At 35.0% G+C, this 27,396-nt stretch overlaps 2 protein-coding genes across 3 annotated transcripts in view; both read left to right on the top strand.

Annotated features, from left to right (window-relative positions):
* Positions 1-27,396, top strand: part of LOC141830624 (xanthine dehydrogenase-like) — a 157,532-nt gene that overhangs the window by 116,566 nt on the left and 13,570 nt on the right. The gene's annotated exons all lie outside the window — the stretch shown is intronic.
* On the top strand, positions 245-27,396 carry LOC141831031 (serine/threonine-protein kinase ATM-like). The gene is made up of 29 exons (XM_074718479.1): positions 245-678; positions 3,498-3,551; positions 4,137-4,227; positions 5,505-5,588; positions 5,756-5,797; positions 5,918-5,988; positions 6,997-7,045; positions 7,481-7,552; positions 8,815-8,949; positions 13,143-13,247; positions 13,327-13,514; positions 14,017-14,623; positions 14,743-14,811; positions 14,904-15,068; positions 15,811-15,936; positions 16,019-16,146; positions 19,433-19,589; positions 20,739-20,785; positions 20,875-20,938; positions 21,188-21,262; positions 22,691-22,810; positions 23,931-24,116; positions 24,584-24,705; positions 24,785-24,851; positions 24,964-25,091; positions 26,255-26,396; positions 26,494-26,634; positions 27,071-27,143; positions 27,239-27,396. Exons 1-29 carry the CDS (start codon positions 245-247, stop codon positions 27,394-27,396), a joined length of 3,900 nt encoding a protein of 1,299 aa, XP_074574580.1.

Raw genomic sequence — 27,396 nt, 5'->3', positions numbered from 1 at the left:
TTTTTAATAATATTTTATTTCAATTCAATTCGAAGTTCGATCCATACGAGACGCATCTAACGCGATTCATTGAACCTGTTCGGGTAATGGTAGGGGTGTCGCCGACTCGCCATCTTTTAAGCTGAAAAGCCATCGGCCATTTCTTTGTTTGGCCTTTCGCCTTTCCCAAGAGAGCAGCCGCCCGCAGCAGCCACCGCCATGGATTAAAACCCTCGCCCGACCGCCGCCGCTTCAACCCATCGCCATGGCTCTACCAACCTCCTCCTCCTCACTGACTTCCTGCTCTCCCTCCCCTTCTACACGCCTCCCATTCTCCACTCCACTTCCTCGCTTCGCCCTCTCCGCCATTCGCTCTTCTGGACGCCTCGTCTCCGCAGCCGCGGCCGCTCCGTCTCCCTTCACCGAGGCGCACTCCGCGGCGCGGTACCAGCGAGATGGATGGGTCTACGCCGCCTCGACTTTGTCCGCCCCGGGTCACTCCTTCGATGATCGAGCGAACGAGATCGCCCTCCAGTTGCCTGAGCTCAGGAAGCTTCTCGGGGCGCTCAGGAAATCCGGCGGCGGGAGTGAGGGGCCTGGAAGCGTCTCGCTGGTCGGAACCGGACCCGGGGATCCGGAGCTGCTGACGCTGAAGGCGGTGCGGGCGATCGAGAAAGCTGATCTGATACTATCATGCTTGTATAAAAAACTAATTCCTAATTGATCTCCAGGTTATGGCGAGGCAAAGGCCTTCTTGGATATGGGAGCAACCACCCCTTCCTTGACAAGATCAATTTCGGAGTTCGTTAATTATACGCGCATAATTTTCCTTAATTGTCCTTAAGGGATAGGAAATTACCTATGTGTATTTTATGTTTAATTAATTTAAACACAACCACACACATATATAACTACACCAAGTTTTCGATATGCCCGAGAAAAAGGAACGTGGGGAAGAGGAATCGACAATGGTTGAAGTCGGCTGAGAATCCCATATAAACAAGGTGAGGCCGGAGTCAGCATACATCCGTAAGTAACAACATGCAACTTCTCTTCTTTTTGTCATCGGGTCTTATTCTACTATGGATCCCGGGGTGGGGAAAGCAGTAACGTTCAACAAGCATCGAGGAATGGAATTAACGAGTAGAAATTGTCCCGGGGGATAAAGAAAATAGGTTGACAGCCTTCATAATAGCGATGCGATGATAGATAGGAAAAAAAGAAAAGAAAGAAGAGAAATGAAAACAATGCCATTCAGAGAGAACTTTAGGTAATGCCATTCATATATGAAACGAAGGAAGGGTTAATGCTACGAACGACATAAGATTAAGTTAAAGTTCATGCAATGTGAGTTCATTAGCACGGCATATGAAAGGTAGATTCCAGTTCTGTCCCTATCTTTTCTGTAGCTGCTCTTGTCTTTCCATGTATACGGGGAACATCAAGTGTGGAGAGTTCGTAATTTGAATAGTTCTTTCCCTGGGACGCAGTTCGAAAGCTAGTTTCCGGCTCGTTAGCCCGTCCTTCTGTGTCTACCCTGTAGATTCTTTCTAGTATATTCTTTACTGTAATAAATTCTATGTTGCACCCGTCCCCTTTTTTGTAGGCTCTGCTCAATAAGGAAACGAACTACTTTTATTATTGGACTCCCTACTTTCTTACTCGTAATGAATGCGAGCGACTCCGTGCCTGGAACGAGGTACGAGTGATAACGACGTGTCAAAGGGATTCGGTTTGGAAGAAAGTTGAAAGCTCGAAAGGTATTACAGAAAAGAATGACATCGCAAAAGAAAGCCTGTGCAGATGTTGCCGAAATCCTATTTCTCTTGCCTATTCCAAAAGCCAGTTTTCATGCCAGCCATCAAGCGAACCGGTATGCCAGCGCAAGTAAGGCACTTTCTATGGCCGAGTTCTGTATGCCCTCAAGTGGGACCTGTTCAAGTGGAAGTTTCTATACCTGGTCATACAAAAACACTTTTTTTCGAGATAGAGTTGAAGCCAGCCAGTAGCGCGCTTTACTCTTCGATTGCAAGGATCAGTTCCAGTGATTTGAACAGTAGCTTTTCTCTGTTGAGTTCATAGTTTATAATAGGTAAATTTGATGTAGAAAGAAGCCTTGTTCAAGCGAGATTGGAGACCAGATGCCACACTATAATATAAGTTGAAGCATAGATCTATTGTTTGAAGGTCCCTATCCACCACCCAAGCCTTAATTGCTAGACGAGAGTACAGCTAACCGGAAGAGCATATTTCACATTTGAAAAAAAATCTTAGAACTCTTGTTATCTCTATAAAATGTACTGTGACACATAGTTGATATTTACTATTCACTTGAAAAAGTCTAAAACCTCTTGTTACCTGTATTGGATGTCTTTTAACATTGTTCTTGTGTACTCTCTTTGTAAAGGACTCTCCTATGCGTTGAGTTTACTCTCATGCGTGTAGCTTGTTTCCTGCCCACATCAAAAGTGGCTCAAACAAATTGGCTTTGCCTTGGCAAGGCAGTTGAAGATTGGAATAACATGAGAATATATATGCACTAGGTGGTTTGCATAAACTCTAATTTGATAGTAGTTTAAGGTCAAGTGCTGAATGATGGATGCTGTGAAGGTCTTTGTATGTGGTATTATAAAAATGAATAGGTTTTTAGTATTTCCACAACAAAACATGAAATCTCCATTTTCACTATGGTATAATTTAAATGCATGTCCTTGTGACTGATTCTTTTCAGTTAATCTTCTAAATGAGAAATTATTCAAACAAATCAGATTTTATTATTGAGTAAGTTCTATCAGGTTTAACTTTATAAAGAAAGAATTTACCTAATGCCACATGTACAGAAATCCATAGAACATTTTATCATCTGGAGATTATTCTTTTCTTGCTGCATTGTAAGAGTTAATATTATAGTGGAAGGGCTAATACTGTGAATCATTCAATAAGATTAAATTCTTCATAACATTGTTAGGAACAAATGAATAGAGTGACATTTAAATCCTAGAGCAAAGATTCCATTTTTGTCATTTCATTTGTAAACATATGCTATTTTAATTATATTAACTGGATTACTTTACAAGTTTTGCAAGCTTCCAAATTTCTATATTATGGAATAACGAAGTCAAAAACTCAATGCCACCTTTTTCTCCTCTTAAGGTTTGCTGCATACTGGGGTCAAGTACAAGAATCTGATTCTACACTGCTTGGGTCATAAATAGATTAGATCATTCCAATCTGATTCACATCTTGCTTATTCGACCACCTTTTTCATAAGCCTGACTTATAGATTGCACAACCATCTTTCTCATAAGAAAAATATATGGAACACAGTTCCATCATTTGTATCTAGTAGGAACCTCTACTTCATATCTGCTAGGGCTGTAGTTGCACCTTTCTTTCCTTCTATCTTATCCAAGTTCCTTTAAAGATGTTATGTTTTATATTTATCTTTTGACTTCCTTTTGTGATACTTAAGTAGCTTATTTGCCTAGATAAAGATTGAAATTCCTTGTCTTTTTCAGGATACTAGGTGGTTCTACTTTGAATTCACATGATGCACTTCTTTGGCTTTTACGGTATTTTATGCAATCCTTATAAGGGCCAATTTTTTATTTTTTATGTCCAGGCTTTCTTATTTCCTAAATCCTAACTATTTTTTGTCTACCTTAAATGCTTATTTCCAGCAATTGGGTTCATTAGATCCTGAATCCTTCAGTATCCATATGCAATGATGCATTTTACTTTTATTTTCTATCCTTTTGCCTTTGAATTGGTTTTTCAGAAGTATTCCTAATCCTATCAGCTTGCTGTCTCGGTAGGATAGACATACATATTGCATAATCTGGTCACAAATTTGGACATCATTAATTCATTGTTACGGAGCCATTGTTTGTCACAGCTGCCCATGGGCGTGTTGGAATAGATTATCTGGATTGTTATGAACATTACATATTTACATCATCATCTCCTGAAATCCATCTGTCTCCTGTTGTCTTTTCCTTAAAAGATTTATTCTGATGCGATCATAGGTCTTTGCCTTTTGCCTCACAGGTAGTCTTTGCATGGATGCCAAATATTATCTTTAGTTTCTTGTTGGTTATACTGATTTATTATCTTACAATTTGTTTAACATGATTTTTTACATCAAAACCACTATGAAGGGCATTGCAGGGATTTTCGTCTGTGTTCCTGTTTCATGGTTTTCATCATCTAGAAGAGCGTCCCAAGAATTCATGGTTCACCTCAAATGAGGTCATTTCTTGTATAGGTTTAGAGTTTTTTTTTTCTTGTAACAATAGTGATGCAGTTTCCATATCTGATCCATGTTAAACTTATGAGATTCTGAAATATAAAAATAATCAATTAATCTAGTGCCCCAAAATATTCAAGCTGATTGCTTTATAATTATAAAACAGTTCATTTAATACAATGTCATCAAACACTATTCCAGTGAAGCATTTATGTAAGATTTTGCAGTGTATCATACTAAAATTTATCTTTTACGCTTTGAATCTGCTTTAAAATCTGTCATGTGTATGTTAAAAATGATTTCATTAAATGAGTTCCCAATAGAAACCTTAGAATCTTTTTCAATGTATCGCTCATGACAACATGAAGATTTCTCTTACATAAATTGCTTTTGTTAATTAACATGAGTAATTGTACATTATATGATATCCACTTGTCCCTCAACATTTATTGTTATTCCTCCTTTCATGTGTGTGTATACTTGACTAGAATGCTTTAAACTTGAATTGAACAGGTAGGACTTGAACCTAAGACCTCTTGCTGTGTTCTGATGCTATAATCATTCCCAGAAATTTGAGTTGTCAGGAAATGAGCCAATCAATATATTTATATATTAATGTTAAAAGAGGACGTGCTAGAGGAGGTAAAGGACTGGGAGGTCAGAAATAACACCTGTTTTGTCTTGATTGTTAAATGAGATTCTTAGGCATGCTTAAACATTGAGAGGTCCCTATCTAAGGTTATGTGTAGTTGGAGGTAATGGAGAGGAGATGGAAAAGGACTTGGAATGCTACTGCTGAAAGGGAAGACGAACAAAAACTCAACAACAGCTTAAGATGTAAACTGCAAATTGAAAACTGCAAAACTGATGTAAAAACGTAAAATTAAAATTGATGCAAACACAGGTTACAAACAAGCACTAATTTACAACTTTTGTAAACTCCACAACTTGGTACAAACACAAGGCTATGAACTCCGGGTACTGATACAAATATAGCATTTGAACCATTTCAATAGAAAATACTAAGATCAATTAAAATATTTTTATGCGATGTTCCGTGTTTTTCTAGAAGAGGCGTTTTTGGAGTATAAGAGTTCAATTGAATTTAACTCTTTGTCTGGTTTGTCAACATTATGCATGTTTTTATTTCCCAATGTAATGGTATGTTGGTTTATCATTATTATGAATAACCATTTTCCTGAATGTGCTATTTTCATTATTTTTTATTAATTCCTTTTATTGATATATTCCTGATAAGCTTAATTTATTTTATTTTAAGATTACAAGTCTCAGAAATTGTTGGCAAGAGATTTGGAGCTATTTGATGCGGGGATTACCTGTTCTGAGTAGTTTCTCTTCTATTGTGAGTAAAATTTTATAGCTATTTCTTAATCTGCTATTGTTAATTTCATTCTGGTTTTCTTTGTAAAATTGTAGTCCTTCATTAACCAAGTGGGCAGTTATTGTTCATGACATTGTTTCTTTGTAAAGTTTATGGTCCTAAGTAAACTAAGTGGGCCATTCATGCAGATTGATGTTACTTTGACACTACTTGGCAATATGATTGAGAGGGTTAGCTTCTTTTACCTAATATGGAGCCTTTCTATATGTTTGCTTTGACTAGATTTTTTGAGTTATATTTTCTGAAATGAATATTTGGATATTACTCACATTTGTTTTTTTATCTTTTAGGATCAAGTTAGTGTAATTGCAGTTCCTCAAGATATCTGGGATTTAAGGACATTTAAGCACATGCCTACAGAGTATGTGTTTCCTTGTAACCATATTTGCATTGGATTTTGGGAATCCATTTTTTGTGTTTACAATTTTCTATCCAATTTAATTAAAAGCTTTGAGATGAAATTTTTTTCTTTCTTTTTTATTTTTAAATTAGAATCTGTTTGGTATATCTTAATAATAAAGTTCTGAAAGCGATGAAAATTATAAATCTTGTTTGGAAACTAAACTCACTTTTTATACTCATTTTTAAGGGGAAAAAATTAAAATTTGTTTGATTTGAAACATTTTCATGGTAAAAATAATTTTAGTAATTAAAAATCTTGTCCAATTTATTATTATGCAAATATATCTATAAACTATAACAAATTAAAATTATATTCAAGCAATTAATAAATTAACAAGATAATAAATTATATTAAATAGATAAATATCCTTATAATTAAATTTTTGTCTTTATTACTAAATAATTTAGTAATATGACATAAGGACTGAAATTATCAATGAAATGCAAAGTGTAGTTTCTGTGAAAAATATATAAGGGTGAAATAAAAGCAAACAAATCTTAGGTAAAAAATTTAAATTTTTTAAAAATATGTGGGCGGTGTAAAAATCTGAACTGAAATTATAAATATAAAAAATTAGAGCTTTGCATCAATGATGAGATCAAGTAGTATCTTCGTTGAGGTTGTCTGTTAACTCTTCCTATAATTAGGGTTTTGCATCATCATCGAGTCTCTTACTGTCACAATATTGTTGCTTTAATGCTTATCTTTATCATGTTCCTTAAGGAGTTTTGCTTTTTAATTTTGTGTAATAAGTTGGACATCAATCAGTTTTTGTCACAATTGAAACAATGCTGCATCCAGAACAGTGCTACAGTTGTATTAGAGTACTTGGTATTCTTTTTATATAGCCTTTTGTCCACATTATGCACTGTTTGAATAGTATGTTTTATCAAGCACTGAATCTCTGAGCTTTGAAAAAAAATTATTTCATTGTGAATGAACAATGGCTGGAATTGGCAATTGCAGGTCTACACTGTACTTCGTCACTTGTTATTTTTCACGGGGAGGTGCTAAGGTTTGTGTTTCTTCATTTTGTATTTTCTTAGTACATTTTTCAATTGCTTTTATTTTTTCGTGGTTGTAAGATTTGAGATTGATGTTTCTTCCATGACTACTTTCAACTGATCTTTTAGGACCAAATATACTCTGGTAAATTGTAGGGTAGCCAAATCATGTCATGTAGTCTAGATATTAGTTTCTTCTTGGCAGCAGAAAAGGACATACTTTGTTGGTTATATAATTTTGTTGTATGACTTAGATGTACTTGTTACTGCCTAAAACATTCTGTAGCTTAAGAAATATCCTTGTTTCAGTGTTTTCTCTCTGCTATTCTTTCAAGAAAGTGTTGCATCTGTGTATTCTTCTGTTTGCTGATTTATGTTCCAAATTTATTTTAATTTGTGTTATCAATTGTCAAATTTATTCTTCAAGCTTTAGCTTTGTAATGCAGGGTGATGTTCGTGATGTTTTGTATCTTAGAAAAGATTTGTTTAGAGCAGTTCTGGAGATATTTGAGATGAAGGTTTGTTCCTTGTATTATATCTTAGAGGATCACTTTTGCCATACTAGTTCCTCTATCATCCTTCATTTGCGATTAAAATAATTCACAAGCACATAGACATGTTTTACCATGATATAGGTCTATATATTTCTAAACATAACTTTACAGTTGACACCGTGTGATAGGTGGTATTTACTTGTAACTTCCTAATTTTCAAAGAGGTTGCTGACATAGTTCTGTAGGTATTAACTGAAAAAAAGCTCCTCTACAATCTAATAAGAACTATTAGTACATGGTCTCCTTGGTTGTAGAGGACAAGAATATCGTAAAAACAGAATTATTCTATTTGGTATAGCAAGATAAAAAGTACATATTGCTTTTGATGCTCAAATTGAGCCCAGGCTTTGGAATTTTTCCCTCCTGCTTTACAGTTTGTCAATTTACTCTAATCTTGCTAAAAAACAAGTCAAAGGGGCATTATATTTGGACACTTCTGTTTTCACAATTCACATGCACAAATATCATATGACTCAAATTCATTGATGTTCTCATTTGGTGATCCAAAAAATCGATTCACATCATGAACCAACCTTGTTGCCACAGTGCATTCATAGAGTTGTGTGAGAGTGAATTCACATTGCAAACTTACTTTGTTATGATGGTACATTCATTCAAACTTGGTCCTCTCCGTGTTCCATTCAAATCAAAGCACAAAAAAGAGAGGTGATTCCTTTAGTCAGTACGAGCTGTTTCCATCTGCAGTTTGAACTAATTTCAGTAAAATGATTTCATAATCCATCGTAGCATGCGCAAATCCACTGTAGGTGTTGCAACATTCAAGTATAAACAAATCCAGATTGTAATGACTTTTACACTGAAGTCATTGAAACATAGTCTTAGTGTAGCCGAAAGGAAGAAAGTGACTCTTCATCTTCTCCCAATCATTGATCTTGACTTTGCTCTATCTGTCTCGTGAGCGTCGCAACTGCTCCCACCATGTTGATGCTCGACCAATGAGTTTGATGATGACCAGTTTGACTTTTACACGATCGGGCACTTCTTCATAATAAAAAGTGAATAAATGTGGATTTGCAAATCATAATGACTTTTACACCGAAGAATGGTGTGATAAATGTGGGTGTTTATGCTGACACTACTATCAAATTCCATTTGTGAAGTCTCTGTTTGTATGTTTTGGAAGAATATTCAACCTTGCCTGCCTTTTATATCTTGTTTCTAGGTCAACTTTTTCATCTACTGAACTAATACTTCTTAAGTTGCAGCAAGCTGGTGTATGGAATGCACAAATGGTCGCACTCGTTCCTGAGGCTGTATTTTCTCTTTGTGCTGGTACTGTGTCTCCTGTTCCTTCTGGACATTTATCCATGGCCCCTAGATCTTGTGAGGACTGTGATGAGGTTATGCTACTTTTCACTTTTTTATCTATATATTTGTTTCTTGTTGGTCATTTATTCCTAGGACTGATTGCTATTTGAAAGGCAATCATGTGTTGCCCCATGGGGCATTTTAATACTCCTTACATCATCACCATTCCAAAGGGATCTTGATATAATCGGTTGCTTATACATTTCTAGGCATTTTACAAAAAGTTCAAAAAGAATTTTCCCATATATTTCATTTCTTGTAATGTCCAACTTTCCAGCATAAGATAGTTGCCTATGTTTTGACAATTCTTGAAGTAGAGCTTCACATATGTGACTGGAAAACCCAAGTTGTATTGGTAGAGCGCATCAAAATTGGTACCAAATACTTCAGCAGTATTTTGCATTGTAGCTTGATCTTGTGTCTAAAGATCTGAGATCTTGACATGTTTTACCAAAATTCAGAGACCACAAGAAAAGTGTGAATGACTTCCATAATTGTTTTAATAGAATCAGTTTTTGCTTTAACAAAGAGGAAGAAAGCAATAAGAAAAGTTGAATGAGTTATAAACTCTCTCTTAAATATGGATGAGTTATTAAGGAACCAACTCTGTATAGCTATCAAGTAGTAAAGAGAAGTGTTGTGTAACAATAGCAAATTGGTATGGTACCATAGAATACCCTTGCATTGATCCCTTCCTACTCCCATAGAAGTTTACCATTTAGGTATATATAGACCATGACTGAACTACACAAAATTCTATCCATTTAACATGCTTCCCAAGGATTTTTTGTTTAGCAAGGAGAGCTTATGATAATCTACTTATTCTTCGATAGCGTAAATTTAATCTACTTATTCTTTGATAGCTTAAATTTGGATGCTACTTATACGGAATAGCTAGTCACCATGGATTAAATCTTAAGTCGTGCTGATAGAGATGAGCGAAATTTTTATTTTGTTTGGAGAACAGTACTCGAGTTTGGCCGACACATGAACATTACTACTGAGTGGCTGGTGCCGACCATGCCACTTGAAACCATGCAATTTTTGAACATGGAATCTACTGTTTAGTTCTAACCATGAGGAAGAGAAGTGGTGTGGTAATGTAGAGACTTGTACTTCGCCAGAGGCAAAGAGCATCAACAAAGAGAAGAGGAGAGGTAGGAGCAGCCATGAGCTAGCGCTTGAGGTGGTTGTGGGAATTTGACCATGACTGACACAGAGAGCTGAGGGGGGGGGGGATAATAGAATTAGGTCATAAAATTTTAATTAATAATTAAGAAATTATTATAACATATATAATTATATCTAATAAATGCTTTACATAAATTATTTCTTATATATCTAATCAATACCCAAATAAATATATTAGGTTAATATGTTTAATCTTTTAAATTAATTTTTTGAAACTATTCAATCAATTGCATATCAATTATTATTTAATTAATCAACATAATTGATTTGCTTAAATATGAACAATTATTGTCTCAAAATCATTCTAACATGACACAACATGGTACCACTATACCTTGCCATTCCGGTCAAAAGACCAGAAGTCCTTCAAGATTTTCAAACCTTGGTAGTTGCAACAAAATAGTATCATGAATATTGCCTTTTGTCAAACTCTAGTTAGCTATCATTGATAATTTTAGGGATAACCATTTGAAGTATGTTTGAGATATCCCAAAATAGTATGTTAGGGATACCATTGGGATAGATTTTACTGTAGCAGTCTTGGAATTCGTCAACAGTGACAAATTGTTGCAGAGATGGAACCATACTTTGTTAGCCCTAGTTCCAAAATCAACACATGCAAGTGAGGTGACCTATTACTGACCTATCTCTTGTTGTATGGTTTTCTACAAGGTTATTTCCAAACTTCTGGCAGCTCGGATTTTTGTGATACAGGATTGCATCCTTCACCAGTCCTAGGTAGCTTTTGTGCAATGTTGCTTTATTACAGATAACATCCATTTAACACAGGAGCTCTTTCGGAAATATAATAGGAAACACATCTCTCCCAGATGCATTATGAAGATTGACTTATAAAAGGCGTTTGACTCAGTACACTGGAATTCTTGCATGAGGCTCTTCTTGGATTTATTGTTCCGAAGCAGTTTATTGCATGGATTATGGAATGTGTGACCACCACTCCTTTTTCGATGACCATCAATGGGGGGATGCTTGGATCCTTCAGGGGGGGGGGGGCTGGAGGACTACGCCAGGGGGATCCATTATTGCCATATTTATTTGGTATATGTGTTGAGATTTTTAGGAGACAGATACAACAGAATACATTACGACAAGACTTCAAGTTCCATCCTTAGTGTGCTCACCTCAGATTAGCACACTTGGCATACACATATGATTTACTTTTTTTTGCAAGGGAGATACTAACTCGGTTGTCATATTATCTTCTTATTTATAGGAGTTTGGGGCGACAACAGGACTTTAGGTGAGTAGACTGAAGTCGAATATATATCTGACGGGAGTTGATGATACAACATGTGGGTGACTGCTTTCCATCATTGGTTTTTAGGAGGGCATGATACCTTTCAAATATTTGGGGGTAACTACTAGTTGCTTAGCGACTCCGGATCTCTGACTATACCCCCCTTCTTGAGTCTTTGGTCCGAAAGATCAATGTTTGGCCGCAGAAGACATTATCCTATGCTGGCAAGGCACAACTTATCACTTCTATGTTTCAGGGAGTGGGATGCTACTGGTTATCCATCTTGCCACTACCGTTGGGCGTCATTGACCGTATCTATACTATCTGCAAGTCTTTCATGTGGACCTCTAAGCATCCCCGGGTGTTATGGGCAAATATGTGCAGGCCTAAAGATAAAGGTGGCTTGAAATTTCGAGACTTGCGAGCTTGGAACCTAGCCCTATTGGCTAAGGTTCTATGGCGGATACAGACGAAGGACACCCTTTGGATCAAATAGGTCCATCATACTTGATGTGTGTTGATGTATGGACATGGGAGATAACCCACTTGGATTCCTCTCTGATCAAACATCTACTACAGATACGAGATTTTATATTATTGGTTGTTGGGTTCCCAGAGGCTGTTGGACATAGACTTGCTGGACATAGACTGACATACTGGTTTGATTAGGGCGGAGGGATAACATGAATATATAATTGTTTTTAGACATCCTAGTCTGAAGAAGCCATGGGCTTGAATAGTGTGGAAGACTGATTTACAGCTAAGTCATGCAGTCATCTTCTGGATGTTAGTACAGAGACAACTCCCCACCAAAGGCAGAAAGGATTACTTAGAAGATTGATAGTGCGCTTTTTGTGACCCGGTATTTGAGACACAGGAGCACCTATTCTTTGGGTGCCCCCTATTGCGATATTATGGAGGAGGATAAGAGATTGATTTCATATACGATCGGAGATGTCCACCTATCGACGAATGTTGAGAGTCTTCGGAAGACATTACCATGGGAGTCGGATGCTGGCAAAGGCTCGTCATCTTGCCTTGTCATTTATGATTCATTTTGTATGGAAGTATCGAAATATAAGTTTCTTTTGTGAGGGACAATTAGATATTGATAGGATCTTCAAGTGTGTGCAAATTCATGTATACTGATCGCTAGGTGTTTTCTCTGATTTGATGCTTTGTTAGACATGGGGACCTCCTAAAGACCAGTTTTTGTACTTTGATTCAAACTATAAAAATTTTTACTTATCAAAAAAAAAAAGAGATAATGTCAACAATATATGCATAAATGACCTTGTAATTTGTTTGTGTTCTGTCTTCTGCAAAGAAGATAGAATTCTTCGTGGTTACAAGTGGTGCGGCAACCATATTAACTTTCTAGCAATGTACTTGTAGTCCATAGGGGGACCTTGCAAATTGATATAGGTCCGAAGTTCGCAAATTGCTAGGCTTCTTCTTCTTGGGTACTAATGACAGGCAGTACTACTGACCTCCATAAGCAGCTTGCATATAACAAAGTAGTCCTTAACAGCAACTCTAATAGAAGTATGTTAAAACCATCAATCGAATAGCATTATTATCCTTACAATTAATAATTACATTTTTCAATGTCTGGTGGAAATTAAAGATTGCAACTTGATTGTAGTAGCGGATAACAATTTTAATACTTCAAATACAGAGGGACCTTTTTATTTTTAATCATTTAGACCATCAAATTACGTATTGCATTTCACAGTTATACCTTCATTTTTTTTCTGAGTGATAAATTGATACTAGTGTGGACAGATGCTTCAGATGACGTATGAACTGGAACATCTTGAAAAAGTTTTAGAATGTTCTGTGGAAGCTTTGGCAGAAATTAAATGTGTACCTTCCTCCAAGGTGCATTATTTCTTCATTCATTTTGATTCTTCATTTACTTTTTGAAATTATTACCAATATCATTATTGGTATCTTTCAGGAGGAAACAAGCTGCCATAGTTGTGTACGCCTTCCCAATCAGATCAGACAACCATTGATTCATGAACTTAAGGAACACCTTGCTGATTTTGTAACTTCAAATTCCAACTTAGCAGAGACTGCTCTTTCATCTCAATTTTATTTGTGTTCCCTTCTGTGTAATAGCATCTACTATTCAATAATATCAAGGTTAGCTCTTCTTTCTGATCTGTTTGAGCATAGTTCTTCATTAATTGATATTGTTGTTGCTTTCCCTCCTTTTCTCTCTTGGTTTTGAATCTTTTCCTTCTTTTGTGGTAACATATTATGTTCTTTTAGTTCTGTAATGGTTACTGGAGCAGGTACTATGAGTATTGTGCTCTTTGAAGCTTCTCAATTACACTATTTGTTGGTTGTTTTTCAGCCCAATTGATGAGTTATGTGTTGGCACGTTGTAGTGTCATACTGAAACTGTAACCTGGTTAATCTAGTACATTATGATATTTCCTGTTCTTGTTTGATTGACAAAAGCATTGCATTTTATGCATATAGAATTTGTTTATTGATGTAATGGAAAAGTTGGGGTTTGTGATGGCTACTATCAATTACTGTTAAGATAACCATCTCTGTTATTGCATATCATTTTTTTTTTTTTTTTTTGCATAAACAGCTGATACATTCTATTTGCTTGCTGTTTGTTTTCCTTTTGTAGGATTACAGAGGGAGATAAATCTGTCATTCACGCTAAGGTTATTGAGTATATTTTAATGATTCTGGATCATATTCTTTTGGTGGTAGAGGATAGATGCAATGAATTGAGATGCTACAATTCTGTTAATATTGGCTTTGTGTTTGACTCTGCTGGGTCCACTGCATCCTCTCTGTGTAGCTTGTTGTCCTCACCACTATTTAAGCTTTTGAGTGACAATGATGGTTCTGTTTGCCACCAACTTGTCAGGGTCACACATGCAATTGAGAAATTGTTGGTCGCCTTTGGAAAATTATTCAATGCGTTGTCAAATGTTTCAAGCAATATGCCTGAGACAGATTTTGACCATCTATCTGTATCATCTATGGATTCTTCACAATGTATAATTGCTGAACATAGTGCCAAAATTGTTGATTTGGACCTTGATGCTGATGTATCTTCAAAAGATGTGGATCTTGTAGCATTGCGTGGGAATAAATATTCCATTTCTTCAACGCCTTTGCAGTGGAAGTTAGAATTGGTTTCTATCATTTCAGATTTTTATGCAGCATTACCATGCCGTACATGGGAAATCTTGTCTGAGATGATGGGGAAAGAAAATGACTCTACGGTAGCTTCTTTATCTTAAGCATTAAATTCTCAATTTATTTCTCTTTGTGCAATAATACAATTTTGGATTGTAACTGAGCTTCCAATTTGACTGAGCACTCAATTTGTTTGCTATCGTAGGTTCGTGGAAATATTTTGTTTAATCTTTGCAAGCATTTTTCTGGCTCTTCGGGAAGTTTATCTGCCTTGGTATAGCAAACTTATTATTCGCATGGACGATGCATTTTTATATTTGTATTTTTGGTATAGATTGATGATTTGTATTCTTGATGTTTGAGCAGGTTAGTTTGATAAGTGACTTCACAAATAAGGATGGAATTATGAAGTTTTATAACAGAAATATTTTGACTTGCATTAATGTTCTGTTGAAGTCGTTGGAGTCCATTTACTCTAGCAGAAATTCAAAGAAAAATAGTCAAGTACCCAATGAAAGCATGCCATTTGAGGTATAGTTTTACAGATTGAATGCTGCCATTTGGCCTTCGTTCTCTATTAAACTGTGACAGTGTAATAATTGTTTCTAAAGTGCATAACTTATAATGGGTTTCTTATTTTTTACTTTGGGTATGATTTCTCATATAAGAGGTTTTCTGGTCCTGTTTTTTGAATTGTTCTAGTACTGGATTCATTTGACTTATTGGAAAATTGTCTAGTTGATAATAAATTCTGCATGAATCCTTATGATTTTCTAACCTGTTTATTAGATCATGTAATCTGTAATAACTTGGAAAAAGTTGCAGTATGTTGGCTTAATTTTTAACAATTAGGCGAAGCTTAAGTTTTAAATTTTTGCTGACTCATGGTAGATTTGTTGGGGTTGTCATTGTTTTGCAATATAGTCAACATTTCTTGTCAATTTCACTAATCTTATTTAGTTCTTGTTAAAGCATAATTTAGCACAAAAATGTGAAGTTTACCTCATGGATTGGTGGACATAGTCATTTTTTGCAATATTGTTGACATTTTCTTTTGTAGTTACACTGTTGTATGCTTGTAAAAGCTTAATTAAACACAAAAAACATGAGGTACTTGTATTTTTTGTTAGTCTTTTTGTTTGTATGATTCATACTTCTGGTTTATGAGGATTGTTTTATTACTGTGCAATTGTTTTTTGATTTGTAGTTATTTTTTACATTCTTTCATAAATATGGTTTTTTTTTTATGATATGTTTCCCATGTCATTTACAGGATTTGAATTCTCTTTGCAACATCCTTAATGCAATTGCTGAGGCTGGTCTTGCAGATTGGCATGCTCGTATTGAGCTGATAAATTGTATTAGTTGTCTTGTTTTGATAGAGCCTCAATCTGCCCAGGTGATCTACTTGTTTTATCATTTTTTAGTGCATCTAAAAACAATAATTATATTCATAGTTAATCTTGCATGTGTCATATCAGGTTTTGATTGAAAGACTTCTGGTCATGCTTCAAGACGCTGATTATCGTGTTAGGCTCTTTTTAGCCAGAAAGATTTCCCTGCTTTTTCAGACATGGGATGGGCATAATGAGTTGTTCGATGACATTTGGTATATGTTTTTTTTTCATCTTTGTGATTGGACTTATCTGGCTAGTATGTTAAATTAGTAATTTTGTTTTTAAGTGAATTAACTAGCTTCAAAGATTATTCTCATATGCAGACTGATTGTCATTTGGGCTTCCAGCTTGTTCCTCGATATGCTTAATCTATCAACATTATTGTATCATAGATCACCATACATCATAAAGATTATAATAAATGCTAGTAATAGGCTATCATAATATTAGTTATATTTCCCTGGCTGCCAACTCTACAACGTCCTGCCTCTAAAATCTGATATCTTTTCAGCTTCTTTTAACCATGATCACCTATTTATGGCTTGCAACTTTTATAATTTGTAATTTCATTAGTGTTATAAAAAAAATTGCATCTCAGTTTTTTGCTATGGCAGATTTTTGAATCTATTGGATGTGGTTTTTTTTTGGTTGGCTGTAAGATCATATTAACCCATCTAAGTTCATCTTGGCATGCTTTTATGCTTGTCAAAGCATACAAAGTGTCAACATAACATGGTATTAAAACCTAGCCGTCCTACCAGTGATTCAAACTCTGATATGAAAAAAGTACTTGAAACCTTGTCATTGCCCTAGGTATATTGCTGCTTCTCTTCTTTCTTATCTCCTTCCTCCACCACCAATTCACCACTAACATTATGTGTCGGCACTCTAACATGGTACTGAAATTGTCTTGTTCTAGTTGATGACTGAAAATCCAGCTTGGATTGGGATTTTTAAAATCTTGGTTTATATGTGTAGACTAGTTAGAAGACCTGACTATTAAAGATGCTGATGCTACTAAATTATACTGTTTTGTGAAATAATTTATGCCTGGTTGTTTGCACTGTCATGGCTAGCGATTGATCCTAATCTCAAGTGATTTTCTATGTTTTTTCTCGTGTTACGAGGCAGCCATAAGCATGAGTCACTCATTAGATTTATAAATTGGTAAGCAACACGATCTTACAAGTGATTGATAATCTTGTCCTTTTTTGTCATTCCGATATAGAGAAGACTAAAAATGTCAATCCTATATTTTTCTCTGTTTTTCGGTAGCCTGCATCAAGCTGGACCACATATTTAATGAGTTATCCAAGTCCATTTTGACAAAGTGCTTGCTATTTGGATTATCTTACTTTTTAAGCAGCCTAAACTTTAACTAAGATTCAAATTCAATCCGTCTCTATTTTCTTGTCCTGTACCTACATGAGGATGTTGATTGCCTCCTTCAGTTTGATTCTACTTTTTAAGAATACGTCAAAATGTTTTTCTGTTACAATTAAGATATAACCTGTTATACCAAGAGACAAATGTGGGATTGATGAAGGTTGCATTAGTGGTTGTGCGGAGGTTGTAGAGGAGGGTGAGGTTGTTCAAAGCAAAATCTAGAATATTGTTTCATACTAATTGATGTGGTTGAACATATCTGTTTCCTTCAGAAATGAGACTGAATAAGTCCTACAAAGTCAAATCTAGCTATTTTGTATGCCTTGAAACATGGGTGCATTGCCTATTAGGCAATACATGGCTATGTTTTAGCTTATAGCCTCATACTGAATTAGACAAGGAATGACCTGGGCCTATGTCACTTGTGCCACCGCTGATTGCGAGAGATTCTAAGCTGAGGGGATTGATGCTGCTTATGTCTGATCTCCTTAGTTGGTATTTACAATCTCAACTGTTGTAGAAACCTATCTGAGAGCCACAAGAATTGTGAATTCTTGATCAATGATACCTAATGCAACTTCCCAATCCAGAGTGAAGGCAAAATTGGTCAAGAAGCCTTGTTGTTCTTATAACAAATAACTGTACTGTTATTAGGCTGAGAATTAACCCAAACTCATTAATTGCATTGATACTGATCGATAATGGCAGGCAGCAACTCTCCATCAAATGGTGTCTGTTCTCCATCAAACGCTATCTGTCGTCCTGTTCTTGGTTTAAACTTTGTGTTGTTTTAATCAAAATTGCTACTGAAATTAAATACTGGAAACCATGATCTAAATTGCACTTTGCATGAGTGGAACATGATAAAGTTACATGCTACACTGTGGGACTTCCATTATGAAATACTTACATAATTCTAATGTGGCTCAATGTGAAAAATCTTTGTTGTTTACATGCTAATTGGTTTCTGAATTTCTGAGCTGACAATCAAATTGCATGTTGCATTTGATTTTGCAGATAATTGTGTATTAAATATATTAGTTTAAAATAAATTGTGACAAGTAAGGGCAAGTCTGATACAATGCAATTGCATGATTCAAGTCATGTCCACTTTCTACCTCAATTATATGATTCAAGTCATATTCGCTTGATACCCTGAGAGTGTTGAAACTGACTATCCAGTCAGGTAATAATTTGATGTAAATTCTTTTTGGATGTTCGTGGTCAACTAGCTTTTCCTTGCCTTTTGATTGTTAGGAGAGTCCAACTGAACCTCATATTTTTCATCCACATAATTAGACCCTTAGTGTTCATCCCCTTGACACGCTAAACCTTTATTACCTCTTAGATTCCCTCTTTTTAAATCTTCTCCCAAAGTTCGATGCATTTTTAGTAATATGCTAACTGTTTTTTTTTTTGAATTATTAACATGACAGTCAAACTACATGTTTTTGATTTCATAGATAATTGTGTATTAACTAGTTTGGTTTAAAATAAATTTGAGACAAGGACAAATCTGACACAATGCAATTCCATGATTCAAGTCATGTTCACTTGATACCTTCAATTACTCGATTCAGGTAATGCTCTATTGATACCCTGAGAGTACAGTGTTGAAATTCACCAGTCATGTAGCATTTCAATTGGATTTCTTTATGGATATTGGGAGTCAAGTAGTGGACCCATGCCTTTGATTGTTAGGAGAGTTCAATTGATTTTTAAAAAAAGTTTGTGGTGGTATCTGAAAATGATCTCTTTTTATTAGTTTTTTTACTATTAATCACTCTGAAATCATATTTATGACCATTCTGCCATCAGTTCAAGGACCCAAGTCAAATGTGGTTTCTGCTATCCAAAAGTGTTGTAACCATACTACTATCTTTTTCATGCCAATAAAGTTAAAGGGCTTTACCCACAATTCATCATGATTGAAATTACTAAAATCATAACCAATTTATTATATGTTTTAGTATATATGAGCTGTGTAATCATGGCTTCTTTTAATTCTTAACATTGTCTTAGTACAAATATTTGTTGGTAGGGAAAAATCAATAAGAAAATAGTTGTTTTTGAGTTATCCATTTTTTTACTATTTTCTTTTCTGTTTCATAGTTTGAATTTTGGTTTGGAAATGGTGAGGTTTTCTAAAGGGAAGACTGTGAAGGCCCATCAGATCTTAGCTGCAGGTCCACAGGGCACACTTTTTGTAGAAACAGCTCTTATCACTTTGGCGCATCTGGCATTAGCTAGTGAAGAAATTGAAATTGAGGTATTGTGTTTAACTTAAGAGTCGGCATTGCCTAATGTATCATGTTGTCAAGTGCTTTAGTTGTCATGTCTTTTCTTATGGATACATACATTGTTCAGTAAGAATGTATGTGAAACATTTAAATCACGTTGTGCTCCAGAATTCTGAGCTTAATTTTCTAGTAGAAAGCCCTTTATGTCAGCAAGATTTGTTATCTTATTATGTCATGGGATGCCTTGATGTCATGCTATAAAATACTTCCTCATCATGCTTCAAGCCATATCTTATAGCTTAAAATTACTCATAGATATACAAATGTAAGACATGACTCTGGTGGTGGTTCATCCTTTGGCTCTCCTTGCATTTACTAAAGTGTAAACCTTTGCAGGTAGATGGATTTTCCCTTGCATTAAAGATGCTCACTTTTTCTCCATCAGTTACAACTTACCTTTTCTGCTGGTTCAAGAACTTAAGTTTTCATCTTAGTGACATAGAATAGCATATCAGTGCTGTTATAAAAACTAATAACACCATATATCAAAATCTTAATACCTTGGGTCTAGACAATGAATTATTGTATCTAATTAATATTCTAAAGACCATTGACATATCCATCCGGTATGGTATGCTATGCTTTAAAATGCTGTTAAAATATCTCCCTAGTTTTTGGTCAATGCATCCAAACCACTGGCATATCAAATGTGACGTCTTTTTGGTTAGTAAATCTTGACTCACTTAGAATGCATTGTTTTACTTTAACCATTGCCAATTTTAATAAATACCTGTCATCTTTGGCTAATAAATTTTTTTCTATATAGAAATATAGTATCATTATGATGTAATATCAATTAGAGAAAATATCAATGGCAGTAATAATCATCATCAGTATGATGGTTCTTTATGAGTACTAAGAAAATGAAGAGATAATGAACTTCTCTTTGAAGTTAATGACCGTTCCTGTCGGTCCTCATTCAAATACAAAATTCTACTAGGACTATCTCTGTTTTCTATGAACTCACATCTGCAGTTTACAACAAATATATGACTTGTATGGAATCCTAGCCACACGATCGCTTTTCTTGCCTCTTAAGATAGATACTAATTTAAACATTTTGTCTTTTCTTCTATTCGAATCACATTTATTGGTTTATTCTTAATCTTATTTGATAGGCTGTCTTCATGATATGTGTGGTTGCTGCTATGGAGCCTGCTGAACGGTAGAAAATTTTTCAAAGTCTATGTTTGTAAATCATTTATTTTCTTTTAAATCATATATTCTTTTTTCCCATCATCTGATTCTTCCAAGAGAGCTGGTATATGCACTTCTTGACAATTTATCAAGAAGTCTCCGATATGCTTCCAGAAGCAAGGTAAATCCCCCATTTCTGATATAAACTTCCTAAATCCAAAAACACTTCTCTGTTAACAGCTATGACAAATTGTTTTTAAAATATGGCATTGAATTATTGGCAAATTCTTGTCAATATTGACACATTTCTTGTTGGAGATTATGCTTTTGATACTTGCTGGAACCATGTCACTGCTATGCTTATCAATTGACTGTTTCCCATTGAGGAGCAGAAGTTTACACTACCTAACATGTTATTGATTTTCTCCAGTACTTGGAGCAGCTGATTGGTCCAATCCTTGCTCGATGGGTGGCTTGTGATGTAAATTTAATGTCCCTTATTGAGGTAGGAACAGATCCCTTTAATATGTGCCTATTTTGTTCTTTTTTGGTGTACTTTAAATTGTTGCAATCTCAAGAAAAATTGAGAGGGAAATTGAGTAGGCTTAGGTTCTGGAAGCAGGACATTGCTCACTTTTAGTTCTTAAATTGTACACAAATATCAACTTCAAATGCATTCATTCTGAAATCCTTACATAAGTGGTTGTAGACTGCAGTCTTTATATATCTAATTATGAAAACCTGGCAGTCTTGAGCGTAATTCAAGGGTAATTTTTAAGAAGATGTTAGAGGTCTGTTTTACGTTGATTTATATTTTATTTTTGCTGAAAAGACTGATTCCGGTACTTGTTCTCCTTGGGCCATTACGATAAGTCTTTGATTTATTTTTAGTTTATCTTATTGTAGGGTTCTTTAATACAATGTTTCAAAGTTACTTGTTGAATTCTTTAAATATTTTGAGGATATTGTCTTTTATTATATTATATTATATTATATTTATTGTTTTAATTTTTTGTGTAAAAGTCTATTTATTTGACGAGTACTCCCTCCTGCTGCTATAATTGAAATGTTATATCTGTTGTGGGTCAGATTAGTATATTAGTCTGTATTGATTGGAGAAATTGTTACATGCAGTAAAAAGGGTATAAATCTTTTCTTTTTCTTCTATACTTTGATATTTATTATATTTATAATAATCCTATCTTTTCCTTTTATTGTATTGCGTTTTATGATTCTGAAAACCTCCTTTTCTTTTTCTTTAACTTAAAGCTAAAAAGAACTATACAAATATGTGTCAATTTCTCTTAATATTCCCGAGGTAGAATACTGTGTCTGAAATATGTAGTCAGATATTCCATAGTCTAATGCCCTGATTTTAGATTAGACAATCTGGGGCCTGCAGAAAGATATGCTGGATTTCTGCTTCTACATATACTATGTAGTTACCTACACTTTGACCATCTTAAACCCAATGGTGGATGATGATGTGAGGTAGGTTGCAGCCTTCCCTTTTCCTGTTTGTTCCTTACGTAATCGACCCTTTTGAAGATTTGTCAAAAAACCAATGATGTGTCAGGGTTTGGTTGAGGTTGTGGCCTCCTCTCTGCCTGATTGTCCTTGTTCTATGTCTGTTGGCCCTTGATAAGGTTGAGGCCAGCATGCTTTGTCATGCTTCCTTGTTACATATCAAGCAAGGTCAATTGGCTTCAGTTAAATTCTGTCTTACATATGCCACAAACCGTAGCAGGATGGCTTGCTGCTCCACATCTGCTATGACATCATAACATCTTCTGCTAGATCACAGGTGTGATAATGGCATGATATGTAGAGTATGAAAGTATGATCACATGATTTTTTTTTAAAAAAATTAAGGCAACCCACTACTTCCTCTTAATTCTATGATTAGCTACAATGCCAGTTTTCAACATAACAGGTACAAAGTCTAATTTGTGAAGAATCAAATGTAAAATGTTTCGTGAAATACTGCTGCCCATGGCTTCTACCTCCTCTAATGTTGGCTGGAGATAATGCTCGTCTTAATTGGATATCAAAGGTAAACTATTTGATTATTGTCATGTATTTGCACTATTCTATGAAGGTTTATGTGCTTTTTGTTGTGTTTTCATTACAACAGATGAAAATATTAACATGGTCTTTTGTGGTTATCCTCTATGTCACTTGCTTAAAGCAAGATATCTAATATGAAGTGGTTGGAAAAGGATGGCAGATACTTGTAGATTGATACTGACTTTTGCTACAAGACTGGTTTTGTACTAAAAGAATTTGATAATCTTTGCCCTAGGCCTTAAAGTTATTTTTTTATGTGTGGCAATTGACTAGTAGATTTGCCTAGACAATATATTGTAACTATTGATTATCTCTCTTATAAAGTCCTCAAATTGGACAGTCATGTGATTATTGAAAAATCCTATTCCTGGTACCAATTATTACTGATTGAGGAGCCCAACCAAATCATAAACATTAATTGGGCCAGACAATCATTACCATAACCTGTTCATTCTTTTTAATGTTTGATATGATCCACCATTCACATCAAGCCCTGTTTGCCCCAACTCTTTGAGGAATTATAATTCATGAATCAAGAAGAAAGAAAGTTTCTTCCTGTATGTTGTGTGTTTGACTTTGCCACCTCTTTCAGTCTAGTCATAATTGAAATTTAAGGTCCACAAAAATCTGAATTAAAATGTATCTCATCTTAATAATATTCTAGATCATAGCATGCTGTTCCATGGTTACCCATAATGGCATCTATTTATTTACCTTTTTCTTAGCTGTTAATTTGAACTGCATCAGTGTTGGTGTGGCCTTTGTGCTCTGTTGTGGTTCTACTACTTAACAGTAGTGACTTTCTTTAGTTGTTAGTTATCTTAATGTTCTCTATTTATCTAAAACAATCATCATTCAAATTTCTCCCTTTTATTATTGGCAATTTTTTATATGATAAGAAAATTTCCCATCCTCCCAATATTTTTGCTTTATGAATCTTAGTCAATGCCCATGATAAATCTAAAGTTTCTGCTTTTAACCAATTTTTGCATCTTTAGAAGAAATAATATAGTTTTCATTCACTCTTTATTACATTGATGTTGCAGTGGTTTGATTTAACACCCAGGAACACGCCAATTTGATAAGTTTTAGTCTTCCCAATGCAGGTTTCTCTGCAGCCTCTATCTGATCTTGTAAAGGAATACTTTGTGCCAATTTGTGCATCATGCATTGCAGTGTATTGTAGTATGAGATCTGACAAGGAAATTGCAGGACTGGCCCTCAACAATTCAATTTTGCAGTTTGGCAGAATTTCTGAGGTTGAGAGAGATGAACTTATTAAGAAAAACATGGCAAGTCTTCTTCTATTCTCATTTTGTCATACTTAATATATTCTTTTTATGTATGGATGAAATTTTTCTATTTTAGTTTTGGCTCATGTCTTCTCCATGTGGACTGCCATTTCAGTATGGTTTCTGTATTTTGGTCATTATTCTGATTCTAGGCAATCATCTCTCCCTTTTGGTGTAAACTTTCTTTTTCTTCTTCCTCAATGATATGAGGATGATTCTTGATTTTCTTGGTTTTCTTTGAATAAGTGCTAAGTAGGTTATCTTTTTATTTCTTAATGGAGCTGGTTAAATTTTAGGTGACATTTAAGTATATTTAATCAATATCGCACGGGTTTCCATTTTCTGTTTCTCGACCTTTTTCACTGTTTTTCATTCTAAGACTTTCTTCTCTTATGACCCTACCTTAGGAGTCTCTTTCCACTTGTATTTATTGGATTTTTCTTGATATTCTTCTTCCAAATTGACAGGTGTCAATTGTCAGCTTCCTTCTGTCACTTACTTCCTGTGCTGTTGATCCAGAACTGCCATACTTTACGAAAGATACTGTGGTTCTTTCAGTTCAAACAGTTGTAGATGGTTTTCTGGATATGTACAATCTCCAAACTTCCTATGTTCATCCTTATTTCCTGACATTGTTTATTTTTCTAATTCTATCCTATCATTGCCAGAGATAATCATCACATCAGTGGTGTTCTGGACAAAATAAATATTTTTCGCCCTGACAGGATTTTTATGGTAATTTTCTTTTTCTCATGTCTTGTATCCTATTTGTCCATGTTAAATGTTTGCGACTTAAATTGGATAACTATATATATGTAGGAAGATAAATTAGTCTTCTCTCATGCAGTTTTTGTTAGAGATACATTATCAGATAACTGCTGCAGTTCATTCACGACATATTTGCCATCGACTATCTGCAATGGAGGTTCTTACTCGGATAATCGGACATAGGGCTACTAATCCTAGTAGTTCCTAGTAAGTCTTTCTAGTTAAGTTGCTAATGTCTATAACAATTCATGCCAGTTTTGATTTTTTTATTTTTTTTTTGCACTTTTTGATTCTTTTTTCTGCTTGTCATTTTATCAGAAAAAAATTGAACTTGATGTGTAAACAAAATTTACAATGGTGGAAGGATCCAAGTGATTACTAAAGATAATTATCTTCATATATTGTACTCTCAACATGGTACTTATAGACATAATAGTCAACTTGGGAGACAACATACACATTTTGAAACTCCTGAAATAGGAGCGTGTATATCGATCCATTTCAACTTGTCACACAAAATAGAAAAGATACAAAACTTGGAAGAAAAAACTCACTAAGATGCTTGTCGAATATAATGCAGATACATTAGTACTGTAGCGCTTGAGAGACTAAAAAGATGCAGTGCACTTGAGTAAAGTTGATGAATCACTCGCTCCTTCAAAAAATTAAAATATTTTTTGGTTTAATACCTAGACATTGAGTAAAAGTTTGATGTCAGTTTGAGAACATCTTGTAGAACAGAAGATGTATAGTTCTCATAAATACTGCAAAAATGAAAAGGAGATACTTTCATGGAGAACAAAAATTTAATAACGCTTACAACTGGGAGAACATCACCATTGAAAGTGAAATATGATGGTTCCACTCCTTAAGAGTATCATCAGCAATTGAGAAAAGGATGGATGATCATGAATTTATAATGATACCTCCTCTGAGTCAGTGGAGCAAAGAGTGTATTGATGCTTAATAACCCAGCTTCAAATTTTGCAACTTTTTCTAATTCCCTCTCTTTTCCCACTATCATCATCTTTTATGAGAAAAATATTATAATTGTTTTCTTAGAATTGTTTCTGTTGTTTTTTTTATTGCCTGATTATACATGGTCACAAGTAGAGGAATGGCTTGTGGCGATTTTGCATAGTGGAAACATTTGCAAGTATTATAATTTTTTGAAGCCACCAACTTTTCATGCCCATGGTATGACACGGCGACTGTGCAACAGTTTCCTTTGTACTTGCTAAGCTAGAATCCACCACATTAAACAAACTCCATGCAAGAATTACAAGCTGTGCAAATTACTAATTGATTATTATTTTATGTGTCTGTTCACTTTCAGGCATAAGTTAATAAATTGTTTGTTTCTATTTCAGCTATATTATGAGTATTATTGGCCAGTTGATTTGTAGCCAATTCCTCCAAGAGCAGTGTTGTATTATCCTCTCTACTTTGCTCGAGGCATTTAAAACAGAATCTGGAAAGGATGCTTACAATGTGCTCGGTGAACAGCTTCAGGTAGTTGTTCTCTTTTGGTGTTGGTTTGGTTTTATCAATGTAGCTATTTAGCAGTTCTTTCTTCTTTATGCTTTTCTTATGTAGTGATTTCTTGCAGTTTTTGGTTTCAAAGTTGGTATCGTGTTGCATTCCTACCAAGTCCCAGGAAGAAAAGATTGTTCCTTTTTCACCCAGGATAATATCTTTGCTCCATGAACTCACTGTAGATGCTGACCCATTGCTTCTAGATCATATCAAAGTATGCCAATTTTTTTTTGTTGTTTGTTTGTATTTTATTTCTTTTTAAATTTTTTTTGCCAACAACTGATTTTTTGTAGTAGTATCTCACTGATTTGATCCTAAGGTTGTTAGATATTGTTCTTAGAAATTGTAAAAATTGGAAATAGTTTCTAGTTTTGCAAGGAATAGTTGGTTTTATTTTAATATAAATAATGTAAGATGATCGTGAAAATTAGAATGGAAAGGATGTTTTGTGTAAACAAATCAATAATTTTCATGTCATCTGGTCTTCTACACAAATAAAATTAGGATCATTATTCTGAAGACATGTTTTAAAGACATTCAAAATTGTTTAAATACAGAGAATTAGAATTGTAATAATTTGTTCAACCGGTCAAAAAAGTTGGAAGTATAACAATTTTTTAAGCATATAATAATTTTTAGTATACTAAAAGGCACCTGAGGTGACTGCCCAGGCTGCTCCTAGGTGGGAGGCGGACATCAACCACACTTCTTTTGTCAAATGCGGTATTTTAGGTGGTCAAAAGTCAACGTAGGTTGCTGCCACTGTCGTCGTCGTCGTCATTGCCTATTGCCGATCATTAGGTTAGAAATCTCGTCAGATGCAGCTGTTTCGCCCGGACCGACATGGCATAAGCGAGGTGTCAACTTGCGCGACGAGTCTGGACGGGCTCGGAAGCGTCGTTCGGGCCTGTTGGCGATGGGCTTGGACGTGTCGCTCGATTCGGGCAACTGGTTTGGATGCGCTGCCCGAGTCTGA

Source organism: Curcuma longa, chromosome 6, assembly GCF_044706935.1.
Source record: "Curcuma longa cultivar G26 ecotype Majalengka, Jawa Barat chromosome 6, ITB_CL_G26_1.1, whole genome shotgun sequence".
NCBI classification, from domain to species: domain Eukaryota; kingdom Viridiplantae; phylum Streptophyta; class Magnoliopsida; order Zingiberales; family Zingiberaceae; genus Curcuma; species Curcuma longa.
The sequence above is the reverse complement of the archived record's forward strand: the minus strand, read 5'-3'. Positions and strand labels throughout refer to the sequence as shown.

Bases quoted from the DNA above. Each gene is read 5' to 3' on its own strand.
- LOC141831031 (XM_074718479.1), top strand. From the start codon at position 245: ATGGCTCTACCAACCTCCTCCTCCTCACTGACTTCCTGCTCTCCCTCC. The intron at 14,624-14,742 runs GTAGCTTCTTTA...TTGCTATCGTAG, and splicing joins GGAAAGAAAATGACTCTACG to GTTCGTGGAAATATTTTGTT. The intron at 16,147-19,432 runs GTATATGTTTTT...TCTGTTTCATAG, and splicing joins GAGTTGTTCGATGACATTTG to TTTGAATTTTGGTTTGGAAA.